The 20,995-nt window shown below is 35.6% G+C and overlaps 4 protein-coding genes across 4 annotated transcripts; 2 read left to right on the top strand and 2 right to left on the bottom strand.

Moving 5' to 3' along the window:
* Nucleotides 1-1,179: 1,179 nt before the first annotated feature.
* Nucleotides 1,180-4,642, bottom strand: LOC18991846 (glycerol-3-phosphate acyltransferase, chloroplastic). Its single transcript, XM_006415176.2, has 13 exons — nucleotides 4,221-4,642; nucleotides 3,610-3,707; nucleotides 3,406-3,492; nucleotides 3,219-3,316; nucleotides 3,038-3,095; nucleotides 2,813-2,914; nucleotides 2,676-2,737; nucleotides 2,466-2,576; nucleotides 2,282-2,360; nucleotides 2,081-2,200; nucleotides 1,871-1,984; nucleotides 1,636-1,784; nucleotides 1,180-1,540 (listed from the first exon to the last, which is right to left on the bottom strand). Exons 1-12 carry the CDS (start codon nucleotides 4,570-4,572, stop codon nucleotides 1,650-1,652), a joined length of 1,416 nt encoding a protein of 471 aa, XP_006415239.1. The 5' UTR covers nucleotides 4,573-4,642; the 3' UTR covers nucleotides 1,180-1,540; nucleotides 1,636-1,649.
* Nucleotides 4,643-5,437: 795 nt separating this feature from the next.
* LOC18991845 (dolichyl-diphosphooligosaccharide--protein glycosyltransferase subunit DAD1) lies at nucleotides 5,438-7,484 on the bottom strand. Its single transcript, XM_006415175.2, has 5 exons — nucleotides 7,290-7,484; nucleotides 7,137-7,184; nucleotides 6,483-6,570; nucleotides 6,350-6,393; nucleotides 5,438-5,756 (listed from the first exon to the last, which is right to left on the bottom strand). The coding sequence occupies exons 1-5, from the start codon at nucleotides 7,371-7,373 to the stop codon at nucleotides 5,673-5,675; spliced, it is 348 nt and encodes a 115-aa protein (XP_006415238.1). The 5' UTR covers nucleotides 7,374-7,484; the 3' UTR covers nucleotides 5,438-5,672.
* A 134-nt stretch (nucleotides 7,485-7,618) lies between these two features.
* Nucleotides 7,619-9,486, top strand: LOC18991844 (uncharacterized protein At1g32220, chloroplastic). The gene is made up of 7 exons (XM_006415174.2): nucleotides 7,619-7,869; nucleotides 8,129-8,204; nucleotides 8,292-8,380; nucleotides 8,489-8,544; nucleotides 8,647-8,793; nucleotides 8,880-9,005; nucleotides 9,102-9,486. The coding sequence occupies exons 1-7, from the start codon at nucleotides 7,784-7,786 to the stop codon at nucleotides 9,389-9,391; spliced, it is 870 nt and encodes a 289-aa protein (XP_006415237.1). The 5' UTR covers nucleotides 7,619-7,783; the 3' UTR covers nucleotides 9,392-9,486.
* Nucleotides 9,487-15,110: 5,624 nt separating this feature from the next.
* On the top strand, nucleotides 15,111-18,862 carry LOC18991843 (inactive poly [ADP-ribose] polymerase RCD1). The gene is made up of 8 exons (XM_006415173.2): nucleotides 15,111-15,368; nucleotides 15,736-15,865; nucleotides 15,966-17,149; nucleotides 17,226-17,473; nucleotides 17,800-17,885; nucleotides 17,981-18,139; nucleotides 18,226-18,321; nucleotides 18,430-18,862. The coding sequence occupies exons 3-8, from the start codon at nucleotides 16,071-16,073 to the stop codon at nucleotides 18,496-18,498; spliced, it is 1,737 nt and encodes a 578-aa protein (XP_006415236.1). The 5' UTR covers nucleotides 15,111-15,368; nucleotides 15,736-15,865; nucleotides 15,966-16,070; the 3' UTR covers nucleotides 18,499-18,862.
* The last annotated feature ends 2,133 nt before the right edge of the window (nucleotides 18,863-20,995 follow it).

The raw sequence follows: 20,995 nt of genomic DNA, 5'->3' as shown, positions 1-20,995 counted from the left end.
TTTCACTTGCAAATTGCAGTCACAAGATTATTGATCCGGAGAATTGATATGTGTACAATAGTGGACCGAAACAGTAGAAAACTAGAAATAGTTCTAAAGGAAAAGTTTAACATAAGTTCTAATTGAATGAGATTTTTTGTTCTGTTCACTTATCATAAAATGGTCAATTCATCCGTAAAATCGCATAATTTATATTTCTGTATTACTTAGAAGATACAATTTGTGGTGTCCATCATGTTTTTAACAGTCTTGGTAGCGATGGTGTGCTCTCCATCTTTGATTAGAGAAAGACTAATCCGTGCTAGAGTTTAAATAAAAGTAGAACGAGAAAGAAGAATAAGGTACAATTACGAATCATAGACTTTGGCATCTATATGCAGAAATATAAGGAAAAAGAAGAGACAGATTTGATAGTTGGTATTATTCATTGATCACACGATTCTTTTTGTTTTTTTTGGTTAAATAACACACGATTCATTTGATGCTACATTTACATTATTTTCAAACAAATCTAAAAAAAAATAGTGTACATCACATCAACTTGAAAAAAAGGAAAAAAATGGGAATGATTACAATGATGAGAGAGTTATACAACCAAACTTAATTGATTTTGATCAGTAATTAATAGTAAGGAAAGTGTTAAATTGTTGACTAAATGTCTAAAAACAGATGATAGTTTGAGTGGTGTTGTCGCTTTCCATTTTATTCTAATCCGTAATTACTGAAATGAATAGAGAAAACCAAATTTGGTAATAGAATAATATTTATCTTATATACCTCAATGATTTTGCTTTTTTGAGCTTGAGTATTTATTTCTGAAAATCAGAAAGTGAGAGGTGATAGTGGAAGAAGAAAACAGAGAAGAGACACGTGATATACAGAGGCAGAAGCTTTGAGAGTATTTGTGACATAAGATCCAAACAAACCCGACACTCCACTCTGTCAACTTGCCAAGTAACAGATACAGTACACACACACACTCTTTACGCGGTCTTAAAGTTTAGATCACAACTAAATTGTTTCATTTGAGTTAATGGAGAATATTGACCTAAAAAGATGGAATCATTTTTTTAAGACTTTCACTAGAATGCAATAAAACAAGTTTTCTTATTTTGTTTCTTTGTCACTTATTCTGAGCAAAACCCACAATTTCGAAAAACTGACAACGCCCAGAAGATGTCGATGGAAATATTGAATTCGAATAAAATCATATAAGCAATGAGTATTGTGAATTATTCGAGCTCTATATAGTAGGAAGCAAAAAAAGAAGAAAGAATATTACATATGAAAGCATATGTGATCTAAAAAAGAGAGCCTAGCAAGAGAGTATTATGTCTCTCACTATTCATATGTACACAAACCAACTTTTGTTCCTACGTTAGAAAACCAACGTACCTGTTTCTTTCTTTCTTTCTTTCAGGGAGGCTTTGGATTTTTTCTCTCTTTTTTTTTTTTGGTTTTCAAAATAACGGAAAAAAACTCCCTACGACAACGTGTAAGAATATATCTTCATTTCGAGTATTTCCATTGATTGTGTATCCTGCATATACATGAACAATTTCTTTTTTTCCCTTCTTATATTAAAAGTTACAAATTTTTTGAGACGAAAGATATAATGGTTTTTTGAAGTGTTACCTTAAAATGAGAGATTAATTCCAGGGTTGTGACAAGGAGACCGTTGAAGTTGATGCTTCTAATCCTCTTCTATGATGGATCGCAGAGTTCAGAGTCTTGTATTGTTCGTTGACCGAGTTGTACAGAGCTTGGCTGTATGCTTCTTTCGCCTGCCATACACAGTAAATTTTTTTATATAACCATGAGAAAGACAATGGATCTTTGAAACGAAAGAAAATTGAGTTAATAGACAGACCTCGTTAGGGTTGTTGCAGTCTGATGTGACATCTGCGAAGCTGATTTCAGGAGCTATTGATAGTCCAGTACCGTGATACCCAACTAATCTCTTCTCTCCAATTTCTTTCTCAACCTGGAGATGAACAATAAAAAGTGATGAGAGTGAGAGGGACTCAAACCAGAAGAAGCTCAGAACGGAGAAGAGAGAGTGAGAGGGAGCAAGCAATACTTGTGGTGGAGGCGGCATGATGTCATAGCAAAGCAAAGACATTGGATAGATATGTCCAGGAGCACCAGAATGTTCAACCAATCTTCTCATGTTGTCCACCGAAGAAGAATCAAAGGGTGCCTGAACTTTTTAGATCAGTATATATATTTGCAAATCTTACCAGACACAGATAAGATTATTATAGTCCAATCAATAACTTACAGGAAACCATTCTCCTGTAGAAGGATTCGGGCGGTCCCTTCCACCACTTGGTGCAATCCATATAAGTTGGGAGCCAGACCTGCAGTGAGGTTCATGCTATTAGCAGACTAACATTAACACTTTTCTTTTTTCCCTCTACTTCTCTGAGATCTAATAAGAAAATTCGTTATTTAGTTCCAGTAACCTTAGCAGTGTAGCCATCTCCTTCAAGCTTCGTGTGTTTGCTTTTCTTTTCATATCAACAAGCTCCGGATCATCGTTCATGTGCTTTTTCGAGTAAACACATATGAGATTCCTGAAAGCAGGAGAAACCCCCAAGAGTCATACAAGGTTGCTTAAATTACACTTCAGCTCATCAGGTGGCATACCATTATCGAAACAAGGGTTATGATACCTTCCCATACTAAACGGCTTACAAAGAGGATCAGTAATGACTCGATCACCAGCCACACATTTCTGCAGCCAAAGAAAAGGGATAAGTATAGAGACAATTGCAAATAGAAGAACTCAGAATAAGGCTCGTAGACTCACAATGTTCTCTCCTATGTAAGGACATTGTGCTTCAAGTAACAGTGAAATGACAGCTGGATCAGCTTCACTTTGGTGATTTGATATTAACACGATATTGTGTCCCTGAAATCAACCAGTAAAACGTTAAATCCTAAATGGAAAGGAACTCAAACATTGATGGAAGCAAAATACATTAAAAAGGCTTCACGTCAGTTAACTAAGAGCACAAGAGAGAGGGGAGAGGACCTGCCGAATCTTGTCTTCCAGCTCAGTGAAAATAGAAGCATTTCCAACGTAAGAATTTCTGCATAAATAAATAAATTAAGGATCCATTGACACCGAATCAAACGAATTAGAAAGGATAAAAAATTCTAATTGCATTTCAAAAACAGATCATATAAGTCTATGAGTCAAGATTCCAGCTTACTTGAAATCAATTAGGGGGCGGATGTATGTATGGACAAATTGATAGTAGTCAAATGGTTCTCTGATTGCTTTATGATATGGATTAAAAGTATAAGGATCCTGAAAAATCCACAGCAAAGGAAGCTCAAGTAACAGAGAATTCAGATGATTTCTTGATGGATTCCAAGAGATTGATGGAAAAGAAGTACCTCCACACCAAGAAGCATGCGATCAAAAGCAACAGACATGTTTGATATAACAGTCTCATCTGCCCTGGAAGCTCCACTACTTAATACCTAAAATCATCAGTGAGAAGGTAACAGTTATTGAAATGAAAAGTTCACTGAGCAAATAAATGGCAAAGCATAGCACCAATCGTACAAACTAATGAGTGATAAAAGCATTTCAATTACTGCATTTTTGTAGTTCCAATATAATTCTTCCATCCCTGATGCTACATTTGCAGGCAACCTTCCAGCTTCTTTTTCCTTCCTGATACCAGATATTAGATCTGAAAATGGACATAAAGGCATTGTTACACATTTTCAAGTCAATGTGTAACTCCCACATTTTCAAGTCAATGTGAACTACAGAATCCGAACAAGCTCTTTGGCTAATGATAAAGAAATCCTTGGTTTGCATCCTCGATAGCGAAAACATATTCATTTAACGCGTGGAGCCATTATAACAGTAATGGAGCAAGATCAGAAGCAAAGATGCAAGAAACAAAGAACCGTGAAAAGAAACTGATTAACAAATTGTGAAAGAAGAGCTCAATTCAATAACCTTATCCAGTCAAACAAGAAAGAACGTAGAATTTCAATTTCGCTTATACTTCCGTAATCGAACAATCACCATATTGCGAACTACGATTAGATTATGAAGATTATGAAACAATCAAGGAATCGAACATAATCACCATAATGTACAACCTCCATAAGTTTCGGATTCCCGTCACCGAATTTCTCTAACCGTAAGGAAGTCAAATTCGAATTCCTCGGAGAAGAAGAAGAAGACTACTAACCTTCTTCACTTCGCGCATCCAAGAAAGTACGGGAATGGTTGAGCTCACTCGGCGTCGTATTACTCGTCTCTTCGGCATCATTGAAAGAAGTGCTCGCCGCGACGACGGATTCCTTATCCTGAACAAGCTCAGACATCGCTCTCACACTCAACGACGATGAGCGTCCGCCGCCGCCACCGCTGCCGCGAGAACGAAGAGGCAGCTTCTTGGCGGTTAATCTGAAGGAAACGAAGCCGCGAACAGTCGGGGAAACGAGTGGATTAACCGGAACCCTAGCGGAGGAAGTTACGGTTGCAGCAGCAACGGCAACGGTTGCGGCGGAGGAGGAAAATGTGAGGGGCATGAGAGTCATTAATGCGTGTTTGGTGATTGGACGAAGCAGAGCGTGTGTGTATGTGTGTGTGAAGGAGATCGCTTCCTCACTTTTTATTTATCCCAGGAGTCTCTTCCTTCTCCAACTTTTTTTTTTATCCACGTTTTTATATAATTTTTTTTTTTTGGGTTTTCACCAAATTATAAAACCTCATATATCTGTTTTTTCCCTCTCCTTTAGTAGAAGTTGCGTCAGTAATGTAGTATGTACAATTCTAAATTACTAAAATGTGGATATTCAAGAAGACCAAAATTAAAAACCTCATATCTTAATATTGTTTCCCTTATTAGTTGCTTCCGTACTTGTATTTGCCTTCTTCTTGGTTTGAAGAGGCCATATTTGTATGTACATGATTTATTTATTTTATTTTTTTTTGTAAAAAATGTACATGATTTATTGATATCTAAATTTCATGTGACATCAACAACAACAAAAGTTACGTAGCTATTATAAATTAATAAATTATGGAAACTGTTGAGACCAAAAGAAAACTTTCTAACATCCTTTCCCCTTAGTTGCGTCATTTGTTGCTTTTTTGTTCTGAAAATTAAATGGAATTCGTTTGAAGAGGTCATATTTATGTGTACACGTAATGTTATTTAAATAGAAGTCATGAAACAAATTTAAATTCATAGTTGACTAACACTAAGCTATGGGTCAAAGTCAACTGTAATTTTTTTTTTGGTCATAGTCAACTGTAGTCCAGATCTATGGTGTTTCATATTTTCATATTCCCTCCTGATGTTTTTACACATAATAGATAAGGTTCAATTATTAGATTCGCTTTTTTGTTTCTTATGAAAGATGTAGTGAGTTTGTTTGTGTGACCTGAACGGCACAGAACTCACACACCAACTTGAAGATTGAGATTATAAACACGTGTAAGCTTACAAGTGGTCAGAATATAGGCATAGCGAACCAAGGGTCCCATGACTGCATGAAAATGTTATTGAGATACTAAAAGTTTGATTCTTTGACAATAACATAAAATATCTCAAACTACAGTTTTGATTCCAAGTGACACCTAAAAACTCCAGTATCTGAAAACATGAAAACAACCTGTAATAGGAGAAGGAAACCTATCCAAGGAAGTTGATGATCACCAAGTGGAGGACCAAGTTGCAGAGGACAAAATCAGCAAATGCTCGCTCCGGTGCCAAATCCTGCAGTTTTCGAAGCAAGAGGTCGATAACTTTGGATACTATACATTGCACGAATCTTATGATAACGTGACAATATTGATTGTGTTTAGGCTGAGTGATAACCCTTAAATGCGATCAATGATAAATTTCTCAGAAAACTGATGTCTAAGGTGGTTAAGTGATAAGAACCTTGCATATTTCTTCGAAATTGATGTGCTTAGAACCAAGAGATTATTGTGCGAGAATCTCTAAAACTCTCCCACAGACCCGACTAAACCATAGAAAAATCCAGAATACCTAAACAGTTTCTGCCTAGTTTCCTTATAAACAGCCATCACACAGCAAACAACTGACTTAAAACTCTGTTATGAAACATAGCCACATTTCCCAACAAGGTTACTTACAGTAGTCATGCACTATACTAACAAGAATGCCTATTCACTATGATTTCAGTGTCAAGATGGTTTACAAGGAAATGCTTGAGTGTACATGAATAAGAGGAGGGAGTTGAAACATTGGCGTTGTGATGACAAAAACTGAAATTTTCATCTAATTTGCATGTTAAAGAAAACTGAGAGTTTCATCTAATTTGTTCTAAAATGGTATAGTGTTACCTTGAATTCCTTGTTTTCTTTGTTCACTTGAATCCGGAGGCACACTACAAAACACAAAATAAAGAAGATTTATAGTTTTACACATTCTCAAGGTATAAGTATTTGCCTGTTGTAAGATATACGCTAAACTTACCAGCAAGAACTGCTGTTCCGATACAAGAGAGAACTCCAGATAGGAATGAGTTAAATGGAAATGATCCCACCAAAGCCATATAAGCAACCTGTTCAGTCAAAAACCAAGAGAAAGCTTTAGATATTAACACTCAGTAGCTAGGTGCTTGGTCTTTTGCCATTCACTTGCTAGTGAACCAATGAAAAGAATTTAAAAGTTACTCATGAGCAACAGAGAACTCAATTTACTTATCCATGAACTTTGAGCTAGTGAAGTACGTCAAGACACAAAGAACAAGGGATACTTCATTTCCTCAGATAATTAGAGTGGAAATTTTGATCATGAATCCATTAAAACACAGAAAAATTTATCATTTCAATGAAGTTAAAGCAAAACAAAAGACTGATGCGTAACAGAACAAACCCATTTGCAGAACAACTCTATAAAACTACATTGCGATTTGAAGTTATAGTTTTTCATAAGCAGATTTTTGATCTAAATCAATACCTATTTTACAATATCCGATATAAGGGTTCGAGATCAGGAAAAACCATTAAATTCAGTTAATAAAAACCTGAAATAGTACAACAGATCCATAAGAAATCTAAAGCTTCGTGCAAAAACAACTCCAGAATCGCAGATCTAGAAACCATAATTCAAATAGATTTAGAGTACCTGAATCAGAGCAGTGAAGACGGCGAAAACGACATACAAGTCGATGATCTGCAAATTTAAGTTCCATAAAGACATTCAATGTTGAGAGAGACCATTGATCCACACACAAAAAAAAAAACGAAGGAAGGTTGAGAGAAATTAACAATGGCGAACCTTCAGATTAGTCGGAGTAGCCGAATAAGCGGAACGAAGAGAGCGAAATAGATCCTGAGCATCCTTACTTGTCGATTTCACCATTTTCGAAGATTAAGCAATCACAAATCCCTTTTCCCTCTTTCTTCTACTGTCTTCGTCTTCGTCTTCGCGAGTCTTGAAGACTAACATCACTCCCTCTTTACGAACTTCTATCTACGGCTCGTTTCATCTAGCGGGCCGATGTAAATCTGGTTTGGGCCTTATTCCCCAACGGCGACGTTTTCATAGAATGGATTTAAACCAATTAAAATAAAATTTAAGTATTAGCCAAAATAAATAAATAAAAAATTATTTTTGTGTCTCGCTTGAATTCCGACAAGTCGGTACTAAGTAACCACAATTTTCTCGCTTTGCCGTCTTCTCCGGCGATTTTCAGACACTAGTTTCTCTCCTAAAATTTCAGTTGTTAAATTCAAATATCTACAGTAATTACTGTAACTAGAAACCGGAGAATGTCGTTTCTCAGTTTTCCGGCCATTTCACCTCATCGACCTGTTTCTTCCGGCGCTTCATTTCGTCCTCGCTCTTCATCTCCCCGGTCACACTCTCTCTCTCCCTCTCTTATAAACTATGCTTTTTTTTTTCATTGAATTTCATGGAGATTAAAATATGTGCATTGGGGTTTTGAAAGTTAAGATCTTTTGTAGTATTCGGTAATCAATTCACAGAGTCTCTGAATCCTTGAAGTCAAAAGATGAAAAATTGATAGCTTGTTTATCAAATTTCACACTAGAGAGCTCTTAAGACTGTAACAATGCGAAATGAAGCTTCTTTTTGTGTGTGTTTTGTTTTTACAGATTGTTCAAGTCTTGTGTTAAGTGCAGTTATGCTGAAGCTCCAATTGACATTGTGGCAGATATCAAATCCGAAAGGGTATAAACTCGAAAGAGCGAGTCTTTACTCGCGTGTTTGATACGATATCTTGTCGTAATTAAAAGGCGTTTTTTTGCTCTTAGTTAGGTGGTTGTTCTTGGAGGAAACGGTTTCGTTGGCTCAGCTATTTGCAAAGCAGCAATCACCAACGGAATTGAAGTTGTAAGTGTCAGCAGGTATATACAAAGTATATAAAACACATTGCTTTACATCAAAAATCTTGACCAATTAATCTCTCCTTTTTCGATTGGTTTTTGACAAATTTTCTTGATTGATTCTTTTAGATCCGGTCGTCCTAACTTCCAAGATTCATGGTTGGATCAAGTTACATGGGTTACTGGTAAAGCACCTCTGTTTTCTTGTTGTGTATCATAGATTCACATAAACATAACCAAGTGTGTGGTTTAATATGTTTTTGTTTTTTTTTTTTTTTTGCTTGTAGGTGATGTTTTCTATTTGAACTGGGATGAAGTGCTTCTCGGTGCTACTTCCGTAGTTTCAACCATTGGTGGTTTTGGAAATGAAGAACAGATGAAAAGAATCAACGGTGAAGCTAACGTCATCGCTGTGAATGCTGCCAAGGATTTCGGTTAAGTATCTTTGTAGCTAATAACACTTTTAGTTAGCTAAAAAGGTTTTTTTTTTCATTTTGAATCTTTTTTTTTGTGTGCGTAGGTATTCCTAAGTTCGTCTTGATTTCAGTTCATGATTACAATCTTCCACCATTTGTTCTCTCCACCGGTTATTTCACTGGTAAACGTAATGCAGAGGCAGAACTTCTTTCCAAATATCCCAACTCCGGTAAAAGATAGCTCCCAGCCACTTTCTTGATTTCGGTTTAGTTTTGGTTTAGTTTGGTTTTCAATGATCTTCATTTCGTTGTTGTTGTTCTTGTAGGAGCTGTGCTGAGACCTGGTTTCATATACGGGAAACGAAAAGTGAACGGGTTCGAAATCCCGCTTGATCTGGTCGGTGAGCCACTAGACAAGATATATGGTGCTGCAGAGAGATTCATTAGACCATTGAGGTCTCTCCCTGCGTCTGATCTCCTCTTGGCTCCACCGGTTAACGTCGATGATCTTGCACTTGCTGTGATTAATGCTGTGAAAGATGATGACTTCTTTGGCATTTTCACTATTGAACAGATCAAAGAAGCAGCTGCCAAAATGAGAGCCTTTACATACTAAATAGCTTCCTTCTTCTTTTCCTCTCCCCTTTTGTCAAATTTTTTGTTGTATATCGTTTGTAAAACTTATTATATGTTTACATCCAAATATCGTTTGAAACATGTATTTGTATTGGAATTGATTAAAAAACTAAGTGAAGATCGCGGATTTGCAAGGGCCACGAAGCTGAGTATTTATTTTTTTGATAATGTTAAAATGCTTATGTATTATGTAAACTTTTTAATTTTTGTAGAGTATTCATATTTATAACATGTATCGTATTAAATCCATAATTTTTGTTAGTTTGATAAATCCATATATTATTAAAACTCATTAATTCGTTATGTGTAAACACCATTATTGTTTTGTATTCTATTTCTTTTATATTTAATAAAATTATTATTTCTCGACAATGAAGCCAATCAATAATAGGTAAACGATTAAACTAAAGTGTCATTTAATAAATGATTAAATAAACCAAAGTGTCATTTAATAAAAAAAATATCAATTTGGAAGCATAAGTAAACCAAATTATCATTTAATAAACGATTAAATCAACCATTTAAATAGTAAAATACTAAACTTAAAAAAAAACTATTGTTTCCCACATTCTGAAAGACTGTTTTGTATACAACGTCCAAAGTTTTGGTTTGTGGCTTACCCATTGTATCTGTTATCAGACTTTTTAAATCAGCTCTTGAAGTAACATATGATATAACTACATAAATTTGTCCATGGAAAAATACCGGTTTTGATAAATACAAGCCAACCTTTTGCAAAGTCTATCCTTGACTTTTATTGATAGTCATTGCATAGGCGATAGCTACCGGAAATTGTCTACGCCTTATTCTAAAAGGAAATCTTGTCTCGGTGGGGAAAACAAACATTCGTGGATCAAGACCTGTTGACCAGTATATTCTCCAGATATGTGGCTAGCTTGAATAACATGTTTGGCTAGTTATGTATGTTCCTCACCTAGAAAAATGATTACGAAGTTTAATTGATGACGTTATGAAGCTCATGTGTAAGATCGTATATATGTATAAAGCGTTAAATATATTAACCTTGTATTCCGACAATATGGGTATCCATATATATATATATAGATGTAACTGCAATAATCAAAGACATTGTTTTAATTCACCCAATAGAAATTCATACTTCAATGAATTATATATACTCATAATCTTTAGTTCAATAATCTAAAACTCATAATCTATAATCTATACTTCAATATACTACAATAATAAATATTTTAATAATCTACATATATATCCTTTATATGTATACTTCATTAATTAGTTAAAAATAGAACCCACCATATAATGTAAGTTATTATTTTTGGCCGCAAAATTTTTATAGAAAACCCTAATATTCACAATCATTCCGTTCTAAGCCGAGACTAACAAAGATTCGTTGCTGATGCTCAAGGGCAGTTTCCGTGAGCAAAGATCACATCATCGGTTACTGAAAGGGTTCGTTACCGCTTATGGCAAAACGCTACCTCAGAATTACGAATTATCAATGGCTTTTTCACGTTATAACCATGTAATTGTATGATTCTCTCACATAACCTATCATATAATCCTGGAGACATAGTATTCTCGGACAATTCATTCGGAAAAGGTATAATTTATATTCCCAGAATTTTTTAAAAACTTTAGATTGAATCTCACTTTTTTGGGTATAAAAAAGGAGAAAAAATATAGAAACTATCTTTATAAGAGAGAATGGAATTGTGTGTCTTAGTCAATGATTACTAAGGGGTATATATAGCATTGTGAAGATTTAGTTTTGACCCCATCTTACCAATGTGGGAATTTTAACAGAACTTAAACTCTAATTTTTAATTACCTTTATAGTTAATATTTTGTTTAAGATACACGCACATGTAGCATATTCCCTAACCAAAACAATCTTCCGAACCTAAATTCCGAACATTCCACAGAGTTCTCCCACGTTCAATTCAATAGTTTCATCATGAGACTAATTTGGTAAAGAAAAAAAAGTCTCAAACAATTAATTCCTTACGATTTCTCTTCTACGAATGAACTTACAAGTTTACACGAGCTCTCTATTAGAAAAAAGTTATTTAGAACCAATTTTTTTTTCATGGCTATGGCTTACAATTCTTAGCTTAGGTATATAGTTGTTTAGCCACGGAAGCGACAAAACAATTCCTAACTATTGCTTCGTAACTAATTTGGTTTTGTGATTTTTCATGGCTAATTTAGCCGCATATAGCCACAACCAGTTTCTTCAATCTCGCCTTCACCATAGAGTTCAGTTACAAAGTAGAAGCAAAGGGATAACTACAAGCGTGTTTTAGAACAAATCTACAACGAACACATGAGTCTGACAACTCCAAACATTGAAACTCTCTCACTCACTAAGAATCTCTTAATTACTTTTTGGCTCAAACACATAAATGACATATGAGCCCGAGTCTTCTTCCTTGAATCATGACCAATTCAAAAGTAATGTCTTCGAAGAATGTATATTTTAATGTAAGCTCTAAATCACAGTTTATACTTTTGTTTAAATTAAATTATTTGGCTAATTAAGTTTCGTTATAGAAGAGCAAAGCATGAATATGAATTCAAGAAAGAACAAAAAACCGAGGATTGGAAGTTAGTAAGAAACTTGTGAACCAATCCAAGCAAACATTATTGTTTTGATGGAAAACAAGGAAACCTAACAAAACACAAGAAAAAACAGAGATTCGGAAAATCTTAGTGGAATAACTAAGAACCAATCATGGTCTCAAAGAAATGGAGTCTTTCAAGCTCATACGCAATATGAATATTAAAGAACACACTACGAATATGAATATTGTTGCATAACACACTTTGTAAGAAAATTTATAGATAGTCCTAATAAAAGTTAGCCTCTGAATAATAACTTTGTTCAATGACATCAGGAAGTACTCCTTGTTAGTGGCCGATATTGTTTTCTTGGTAACCTAAAAAATAGGTAAAAGTTTAAAGACGGACAATTGTAGACAGCCTATATATTGTAAAAGTCGTTATTAGAATATGACTAACATAGTAACGAAATCATCCACTTCTGTTACGAGAGGATTTATGTGAACACGCATTGGTCCGACATATGAAATAGTAGCCTTTCCTATAATTGCAGATGAATATTAGTTGAAAAAGATTTGGGATATGAAAATAATATAGTCGATGATGTTTAGTACCTTGAAAGAAAACAATTATTGCCCATCGAAAAATGCAGACTACAACTTCACCACAACAATTTCTCCATTCATTGTAAAACTTGGAAGCCATATCACCAAATAACTCACAATTCAAACACACGCCCCTATTTAGGAGTTTCTGTTTTGTCAATAGGAGTCATTAGAGATATCAAATTTGTGTAAAGGAAATCGATAATCAGTCATAGTAATTGTGAAGATGCAAACAAAGCTGGAGCAGCACGTGTAGCAGTCTGACTAGCTCTGGAGCTGACACGGGAAGACTTGCAAAGCAATCTACAGAGGTGGAGGTGAGCTGGAAGCTGAGCTGGAGCTGCAGGACGTGTTGGACACTTCAAGAGACGAGAAGCTGACGTGGATAGGAAGCTTGGAGTATCTTGGAGGATATTTGAAGAAAATATCAAGTTTCTTCTATCTTAGGAGAAGATAAGGAATGTGAAGATTCTCATGGAGATTTGGAGAAATCGCAAGGAGAGTCTGGGCTAGGGTTGGCCGCAAGTCCTATCTTGTATAAATAGGCGTGTGAAAACCTTGTAGGGTTTTTAACACAACTGAGAGAATTCTTAGCAAAGGGTGAGCGAAATTCTGTGAGAGTTTTAGTGAGTTAGTGTGCTAAGGGATCTGGGTGAGAGGTTCTTGAATCACGTATCGATTCAAGAACATGTGAGGCTAGTGTAGCAAATCAAGGTGTGTCTTGAGGTTGCTCTAAATCGGGTTCTGTATACTTGTAAGTTACAAACAGATTTACTAGTGAAATATTCTTGAAGAGAAAATTCATGTGTTGTGTTCTGTTCTAGTTCCCGTATTACTACTCTTGCATTTTCAAATTGCACCTTGTATTCTTCAAACGAAATTTCAGTATCTTGAAGCCATAGTTATGGTTCTTTCGTGAAGCTGTGGTCTTTGTAAATCCTTTGGGTATTTCTAATTTCCCAACATCTAAGTTCCCCAATTAATTCTGCAAGAAACATGAAACAATAAGCAATACCTTTTAAGTTCGTGCATTTATATCATAACATGGTATACCGTACTTCTATTTTAAAAATAGAACAATTGAAAAACTTACCCACTAAATAATCATCCGAATACTTTCGATTGATAATGTCTTCAAATTCAATGAATTTGAAAAAATCACGTCCACAAGGGTTGAAAATATTGGAAACAATTGTGTTTGTTCTCAAAAATCAATTTGGACATATGATTCGTAGGTCGACAACAACCAGTTTCAGGAACAACATCGAAGTGTTGGATCATCATCTAGTTTCCTTCGTATAAACTTCTTGAGAAATATTCATAATCCAAGATAGAAGTAGTAGCATAGATCACCTGTTAGATCCATTGGAAGGTATGATTCTAAAAGATTGAGCCGATCAGCTATATTTTGCAGGATGAAATCTAGGTTTAAGAAAAAATAAAGAAGGTGAGGTTAATTTATGTTTTCGGAAAAAAGAATGAAGCTATCTATAGAAATATCGAACATAAGAAAATAGTAGACAATAATAATAACAACAATACATATAGTGTAGCTATCTATACAAAGAAACGCAATTTAATTTAAAAAAAGAAGCTATGAATAAGAAAGATATAAAAGATGCTGCTAAACAAAATTAAGAAGAGAAAGTAGACCTTAAAGAACGATGAGTGTAGTACGTAAAAAACATATGTAGAATAATATATATAGTGTAGGATAGATGCTTTAGGGTTTAAAGTATTTTTGTTGGTGGCTCATTTAACATTTTCGGTTTGGTGGCCCATTTAATAGTTTTGGTGGTTATGGCCGATAATTAAACCGTAAACCGCAGTCCTATTAACCAATTTGATAGCCCGTAATCGATGAAAAAATCATATCACCTATATTGACATAAATGATTAATGATCATCTTATTAGAATTAAGAAAAATGACACATATATAAATTATAATATGACAGATAAACAAATTGCTCTATAGACGACACGTATAATTCTTGACTTCGCAAATAATAGTATATATTATAACATTTATTCGTTTTTGGAATCAACTAGCCCAATTTAAACCACTTGCCCACAGGCTAATATAAACAATGAATTGGGTACTATTTTAGAAAAAAATGCAAACAAAAATTTCTAACTACTAAAAAATTCTATTTGCTAGACCACACTATAAAACTTTATATTCATTAGAAACACAGTGGATACTATGTAGATCTCTAGGCAAGAAAAAATGATTTTTTTAATTCCATAGTTATCTTCCATTCCAAATTGGCCCCTTTTACACATCAATTCACATCTTATCATGGTCCGTCTCCGTCTATAAACACTTATAATAATTTTATAATTTTGTCCCCTCGTTACATTAATATTAAATTATTCTCCTCATGATAATATTATTCCGTTTTTTTAATTCGACCATATCTATCTCTCCGTGTATTGACCGCCTCACCAAAATATCATCATCCAATCAGATTTCGACTTTGACTCTTAATTAGTGAACGCCGTGTCGTTTTATCATAACTCGAATGATTTGCTTTTCGTCCAAGCAAATTTTTGGTCAGGAGAAGAGGAAAACTCAGGAACCGCCGACTTAAGCTTTTTTTTTTTTTTCTTCTTCAATCAATTATCGTCGAAGATACTTATATAATGAGTCGTCTCCTTCGAAACTGTTTCTTCTTCGTCATCGCCGGCTTAGGGTTTTCTTCTCTATAAGCATATATACCTACTAATCGTCTTATCTCCCCTTCTGATTTAGCTTTTGCTTTCGTTGAAAACCCTTGCCTCAGCGATCGATCTGGAAACTTCATCAGGTTTATTTTTGTTTTCTTTTGTATAATTTCTTCGCATACTGATTCCTATTTTACTCCTGGATTTTCGTGAGGTGGTGTATGATTTTTTTTTTAAAAAAAAATTCGGGGTAGATCGGCTTAGATTCGTATGATTCCGAGACGTTTTGAGTTGATTGGGTTTAATTGATGGATTATTTGTGTGAGTTTTGTCTACGATCTGCGTTTTCAGTCTCTGATTTGTTTTTTTTTTTTTGGGGTTAAATTATTGACGGAAAAAAATTTATGAGAACCTGCGATTGACTTGTTTCGATTTGATGGATTCTCTGAAGCCAATGATCTCAAAGTTTGTAGAAACTTGAAAGCTAAAATTTGATGGCTTGAATTGCAGGAACTGTTTTGCCGGCGCCTGTAAAAATCGAATAAGACGGTGGCATTTCTTCTCTGATTGTGTTTATTTCTATCACAAAGAAGATGAACACACATGTATCTATCTATCAGGCTCTAATTCTTACTGTTAGGTGAGTTTTAAAGCTCATGGTTTTTGCTGAGTTAGTGAATGAGTTGCATGTTTTTGATTGTTTGCTTAATATCTAAACCATTTCCATTTCTTTTGTGCAGTGTTCTGTAATGCTTTCGGCGAGACACTATCTTTAGGACAGCTAGGGAGTTTACAGTTGACTTTTTCTTTCGAGGTTATAGGTTTAGCGTTGTTAATATCTAGAAATGGAAACCAAGATCGTCAAGGTGTTGGATAGTAGGTGTGAAGATGGATTCGGGAAGAAGAGGAAGCGCGCAGCAAGCTATGCTGCATATGTTAATGGAGCATCGTGTGCAAAGCTGCAACATGTGCCCCCACCGAACGCTCAGTGCCAAACTCCTGACAAAAGGAGAAAATTGGAAGGTGAAAACAAGCTTAGTGCTTACGAGAATCGCTCTGGGAAGTCACTGGTCAGATACTACTCTTACTTTAAGAAGACGGGAATCGCAAAGCGTGTTATGATCTACGAGAAGGGTGAATGGAATGATTTGCCTGATCATGTTATCTGTGCCATACGAAATGAATTAGCTGAAAAGAGGGCAGCAATTGAGTTTGAGTCGTGTGGTCATCATTTTCTTTTCGACTTCTTGCACATGCATAGGCTAGACTTGGAAACTGGGGCAAAAACCCCGCTTGCATGGATTGACGTTGGAGGAAAATGTTTTTTCCCTGAAATTTACGAGAGTGATGAGAGGAACGATTGCTGCCATCATAACTGTGTGGAAGATTCGAAACAATATGCTCCGCATGAGATCAAGTTACGCCTTGAGATTGATGTTAACGGTGCGGAGTCACCTAGGTTGAATTTGGAGGAGTGCAGTGATGAATCCGGTGACAATATGGACAATGTTCCAGCAGAGGATAGCTCCAGCCGCAAGCTTGAAGCTGCTGTTTCGAAATGGGATGAGACCGATGCTATGGCAGTATCTGGTCTCAAGCCTGCTGGATCTCAAGGACTTGATAAAGATTCGGTTATGAAAATGTTTGCTATAGGTACTGCTTCTCTAGGGCACGTAGCGGTGCTGGACGTGGGCCGTTTTTCCAGTGAGATTGCTGAAGCTCGTCTAGCGCTTTTCCAGAAGCAGGTTGAGATTACTAAGAAACATCGAGGGGATGCAAACGTTAGATACGCATGGCTTCCTGCAAAGAGGGAAGTTTTATCTGCGGTTATGGTTCAGGGACTTGGAGTTGGTGGTGCGTTTATTAGAAAGTCTATCTACGGTGTTGGGATTCATTTGACTGCTGCAGACTGCCCTTATTTCAGGTTTTCCCTTGCTCTGTCACTGATATTCCCTCATCTTAGTTAATCTCCTATCTACTTTGCTGAAACTTGTTTTCAGTGCTAGGTACTGTGATATTGACGAAAACGGAGTACGGTACATGGTATTATGCCGTGTTATAATGGGGAACATGGAGCTTCTTCGTGGTGATAAAGCTCAGTTTTTTTCTGGTGGAGAAGAGTATGACAACGGAGTCGATGATGTGGAGAATCCGAAGAATTACATTGTCTGGAACATCAATATGAACACTCATATATTCCCGGAATTTGTCGTTAGGTTCAAGCTGTCTGTTCCCTCCAATGCTGAAGGTGATTAGTTTGTTTCCTTTTTCATTCCTCACGTGTAGTTTTTCACAAATTAAATCAAACTGATGACGCATTGAAAGGGAGACAGCTTAGAGATCTGGCTGAAGCTCAGGTCTCAGTTGATAAATTTTGAAAAAAGGATCCATGTGTGTGATAAAAACCTAACGACCTCCGGTGTTATTAACACATTTTGGTTTCAAGAGACAAGTCTCTGATTTCATCATCCGGGGGTCGGGTGGAGATACTCACGGCTAAAATTGGGTATTTCGATCCATCACATTGTGTTTTGTTCAGTAAAAGAAACCGATGACATACACTGGTTTCTGCAGGTAATTTGGTTGCTGCTAAGCATGATAACTCGGGGGTCACTTTGGAAGGACCCAAGGATCATCATCCTCCACAGTTAGAGTCAAACGTGAGTTTTGGTTCTTTAGTGTTCCCCTTTGTTATGATCTTATGAAAGGAATTAAAACAACTATAACTTTGGTTGTTGTGTGCGTTAAATAACAGGGACAAGGAGGAGGTTCAGGGAGCGCAAACAGTGTCGGTTCGAGCACTACAAGACCCAAATCTCCATGGATGCCTTTTCCTACACTGTTTGCAGCAATCTCACATAAGATTGCAGAGAAAGATATGTCCCTCATCAATGCTGACTACCAACAACTGAGGGTAGAAACTGATTTAAAAGAGAGTTTGCTAATATAAATATATTGAGAATTGCAGGAGAGCTGAAATTAAAAAAATATGTTTTGCAGGAAAAGAAAATGACTAGAGCCGAGTTTGTGAAGAAACTCAGGGTGATTGTAGGAGATGATCTACTTAGGTCCACCATTACAGCTCTTCAAAACCAGGCAAGTTGGTTGTAGTAGAGATTTTCTTTATAGAAAGTGAAATCATAAGTTAATAACACGAGGAGATTGTTTTGTTTTTTTGTTTTTTTTGTTTTTTGTTTACTTCAGCCAAAGATGAAGAAGGAGATTCCTGGAAGCATCAGAGACGATGAAGATGCAGGTGGGTTTGTAAAGTAAAGTGGGGGATGGTGATATGATGATGACGAATATCAAAAGGAAACTGCTTTTTATATCTACCCGCCTTTGTGGTTCTCCTTTTGACTTTTATATAAACCTTTTATCTAATTTTTAGTTTTTGGGTCTGGGTCTGGGTTTAAGAGTCTAATGTGCCGACTATTCTGTCGAGATAAAATCGTACTTTTATATTATATAATATGATTTACTTAAGACAATGATTGTCGTTGGGTCTTTTTAAGCTGGCAAAACCTTGTTGTGCAAGTCGTTGAATCTTGACCGAAATTTGGTCGTCGAGTCTATTGTCAAACTTCTCTTTCTCTTTGTTCTGTTGGCTTATTTATTTATGATATGGCATCTTTTGTGAGATTGAGATTGCTACTCAAGACTTTTCCTTTGTAAGACTTGTCTCTCACCCGCAACCCCACTTGTAGAAAGTTGAACATTCAGAAAACATCCCATGTCTCTCTAATGAGAACCAGTCTCTCTAACTCATATTAGACGACTTGTTTCACGTCCTTTACATGGTCTAGAATCTAGATAGATGTAAATTCTATCATCCTCAGAACGCTTTTATTCCTTTTATTTGAACTCTTACGATGCTGTTTTCTCTCGGTGTTGCAGTAAAAAAAGGCAGAAAGGCATGGTTATTTTCAGTTGTGGACAACACAATTTCCTAGTTCTCGACATTTGGGTATAGATTTCGTTGATATCGAGATTTATTTTAAGAACTTGGGAAGTGAGTACATCTTTTTAACCTAACCCTTATAAATTGCAATCTCTATGGAGAGATTCCTTCTTCAATAGCAAGCCTTTTTTGTCTCACAAAACTTACCCTTCTCGATAATAGTTTAGTAGGTCAAGTTCCACCTTCAGTTGGAAACCTAACCCAACTAAAGAACCTACCAAAACAAGTACTTCATTTGCGAATTTAAGAAATCTATACCTATTCTACATCCACGATAATTACTTTCAAATCCCCACTCTCACCTAACATAAGTGCATTCCACAGATTTTGTTGTGGGTACAAACTCATTTTCCGGGCCTTTTCCTATGTCTGTGTTCACAAATCCTTCGTTAATATACGTTGATTTAGAGGAAAGCCAGTTCACAGGACCTATAGGGTTTAGGAATACATCTTCTAGGCTCAAGTATATATAAACATTGCTAATAACAAATTTGATGCAACAGAATCAAGGACAAGGCAGTTCTGTGGAATGCTGATTGGTGTGATTGGACATATCTTTGATTCACGCAAACAGAAGTAGTTCATGGAACTGTGTTTGTTTGAGTATCTGTGTTCGAAAGTGTGAATGTTCAAGAGCAACCAAATATTTGTTTGAGTAGTGATGCTGGCCCTAGTCATTTGAATGAACATGATAATGTGTCAAGTGCATTTTTGATTGATATTTATGATCCGAGATGTTGGGAAAGTCTTGACAATAAAAGGAGAGATGCATTAGTTGAATTAGAACCTAAAAAACAATTGAATTTGGTATTTCCTTTTGATAAAAACAACAAACATTTTTCATATGAGAATTATTCTAGTAAATTAAGTAATGGTGAAACTTGTGATTGAAATTGGTTGGTTTATTCAAAGCAAATGAATAAAGTTTATTGTTTTGTTGCAAGTTGTTTAAATCTCGTGGTTACTCAAGTGTATTAGCAAATGATGGATTTAATGATTGGAAACATCTTAGTGAGAGGCTGAAACAACATGAAAAAAAGTGTAAAGCATATGACTAATATGAAAACTTGGAATGAGCTGAAAGTTAGATTTGAGAAAAACCAAACTATTGATAAAGAATTGCAAAAAGAAATTGCTAAAGAGAAAGAACGATGGAGACTAGTTTTGGTTAGGATTATTCTTGTTGTGAAATATCTTGCTAAAATAAATTTAGCTTTTCGTGGGTCAAATGAGAAACTTTACCAAGACAGTAATGGCAACTTTTGGGTATGATTGAATCGATTGCTGAATTTGATTTGGTAATGCAAGATCATATTAGACGTATTCAAAGTCATGAAATTCATCATCATTATCTTGGTCATAGAATTCAGAATGAGTTGATTTCTGTTTTGGCACATAAAGTTCAAGTTTCTATAGTTAACATAATTAAGGAGGCCAAATATTTCTCTGTCATTCTTGATTGTACACCGGATGTGAGTCATCAAGAGCAAATGACTTTAATTGTCCGATGTGTTAGGCTGTTAAATAGAAAGATAGCAGTAGAAGAGTATTTTTTTGAGTTTCTAGTGTAGATGATACTTCTGGATTAGGTCTCTTTGCTAGAATAATAGATGTGCTCAAATCTTTCAATCTTGATGTTGATAATATTAGAGGCCAAGGGTATGATAATGGTTCAAATATGAAAGGAAAACATCAAGGTGTTCAAAAAAAGATTGTTTGAAATTAATCCTAAAGCATTATTTATGCCATGTGCTTGTCATAGTCTTAATCTTGTGGTTAGTGATATGGCACATTCTTGTGTGAAGGCTATTT

The sequence above is a fragment of the Eutrema salsugineum genome, unplaced genomic scaffold (genome assembly GCF_000478725.1).
Source record: "Eutrema salsugineum unplaced genomic scaffold, Eutsalg1_0 scaffold_5, whole genome shotgun sequence".
NCBI lineage: Eukaryota > Viridiplantae > Streptophyta > Magnoliopsida > Brassicales > Brassicaceae > Eutrema > Eutrema salsugineum.
The sequence above is the reverse complement of the archived record's forward strand: the minus strand, read 5'-3'. Positions and strand labels throughout refer to the sequence as shown.

Excerpts from the sequence above, each read along its gene's own strand:
- LOC18991844 (XM_006415174.2), top strand. The coding sequence starts at position 7,784 with ATGTCGTTTCTCAGTTTTCCGGCCATTTCACCTCATCGACCTGTTTCT. Across the intron at positions 8,205-8,291 it reads CAGATATCAAATCCGAAAGG|GTGGTTGTTCTTGGAGGAAA; the intron begins GTATAAACTCGA and ends GCTCTTAGTTAG. Across the intron at positions 8,545-8,646 it reads TCAAGTTACATGGGTTACTG|GTGATGTTTTCTATTTGAAC; the intron begins GTAAAGCACCTC and ends TTTTGCTTGTAG.
- LOC18991846 (XM_006415176.2), bottom strand. The coding sequence starts at position 4,572 with ATGACTCTCATGCCCCTCACATTTTCCTCCTCCGCCGCAACCGTTGCC. Across the intron at positions 3,493-3,609 it reads ATTGGAACTACAAAAATGCA|GTATTAAGTAGTGGAGCTTC; the intron begins GTAATTGAAATG and ends TGATGATTTTAG. Across the intron at positions 1,985-2,080 it reads TCATGCCGCCTCCACCACAA|GTTGAGAAAGAAATTGGAGA; the intron begins GTATTGCTTGCT and ends GTTCATCTCCAG.
- LOC18991845 (XM_006415175.2), bottom strand. The coding sequence starts at position 7,373 with ATGGTGAAATCGACAAGTAAGGATGCTCAGGATCTATTTCGCTCTCTT. Across the intron at positions 7,185-7,289 it reads CTACTCCGACTAATCTGAAG|ATCATCGACTTGTATGTCGT; the intron begins GTTCGCCATTGT and ends TTAAATTTGCAG. Across the intron at positions 6,394-6,482 it reads CGGAACAGCAGTTCTTGCTG|TGTGCCTCCGGATTCAAGTG; the intron begins GTAAGTTTAGCG and ends TGTGTTTTGTAG.
- LOC18991843 (XM_006415173.2), top strand. The coding sequence starts at position 16,071 with ATGGAAACCAAGATCGTCAAGGTGTTGGATAGTAGGTGTGAAGATGGA. Across the intron at positions 18,140-18,225 it reads CTGACTACCAACAACTGAGG|GAAAAGAAAATGACTAGAGC; the intron begins GTAGAAACTGAT and ends TATGTTTTGCAG. Across the intron at positions 18,322-18,429 it reads TTACAGCTCTTCAAAACCAG|CCAAAGATGAAGAAGGAGAT; the intron begins GCAAGTTGGTTG and ends TGTTTACTTCAG.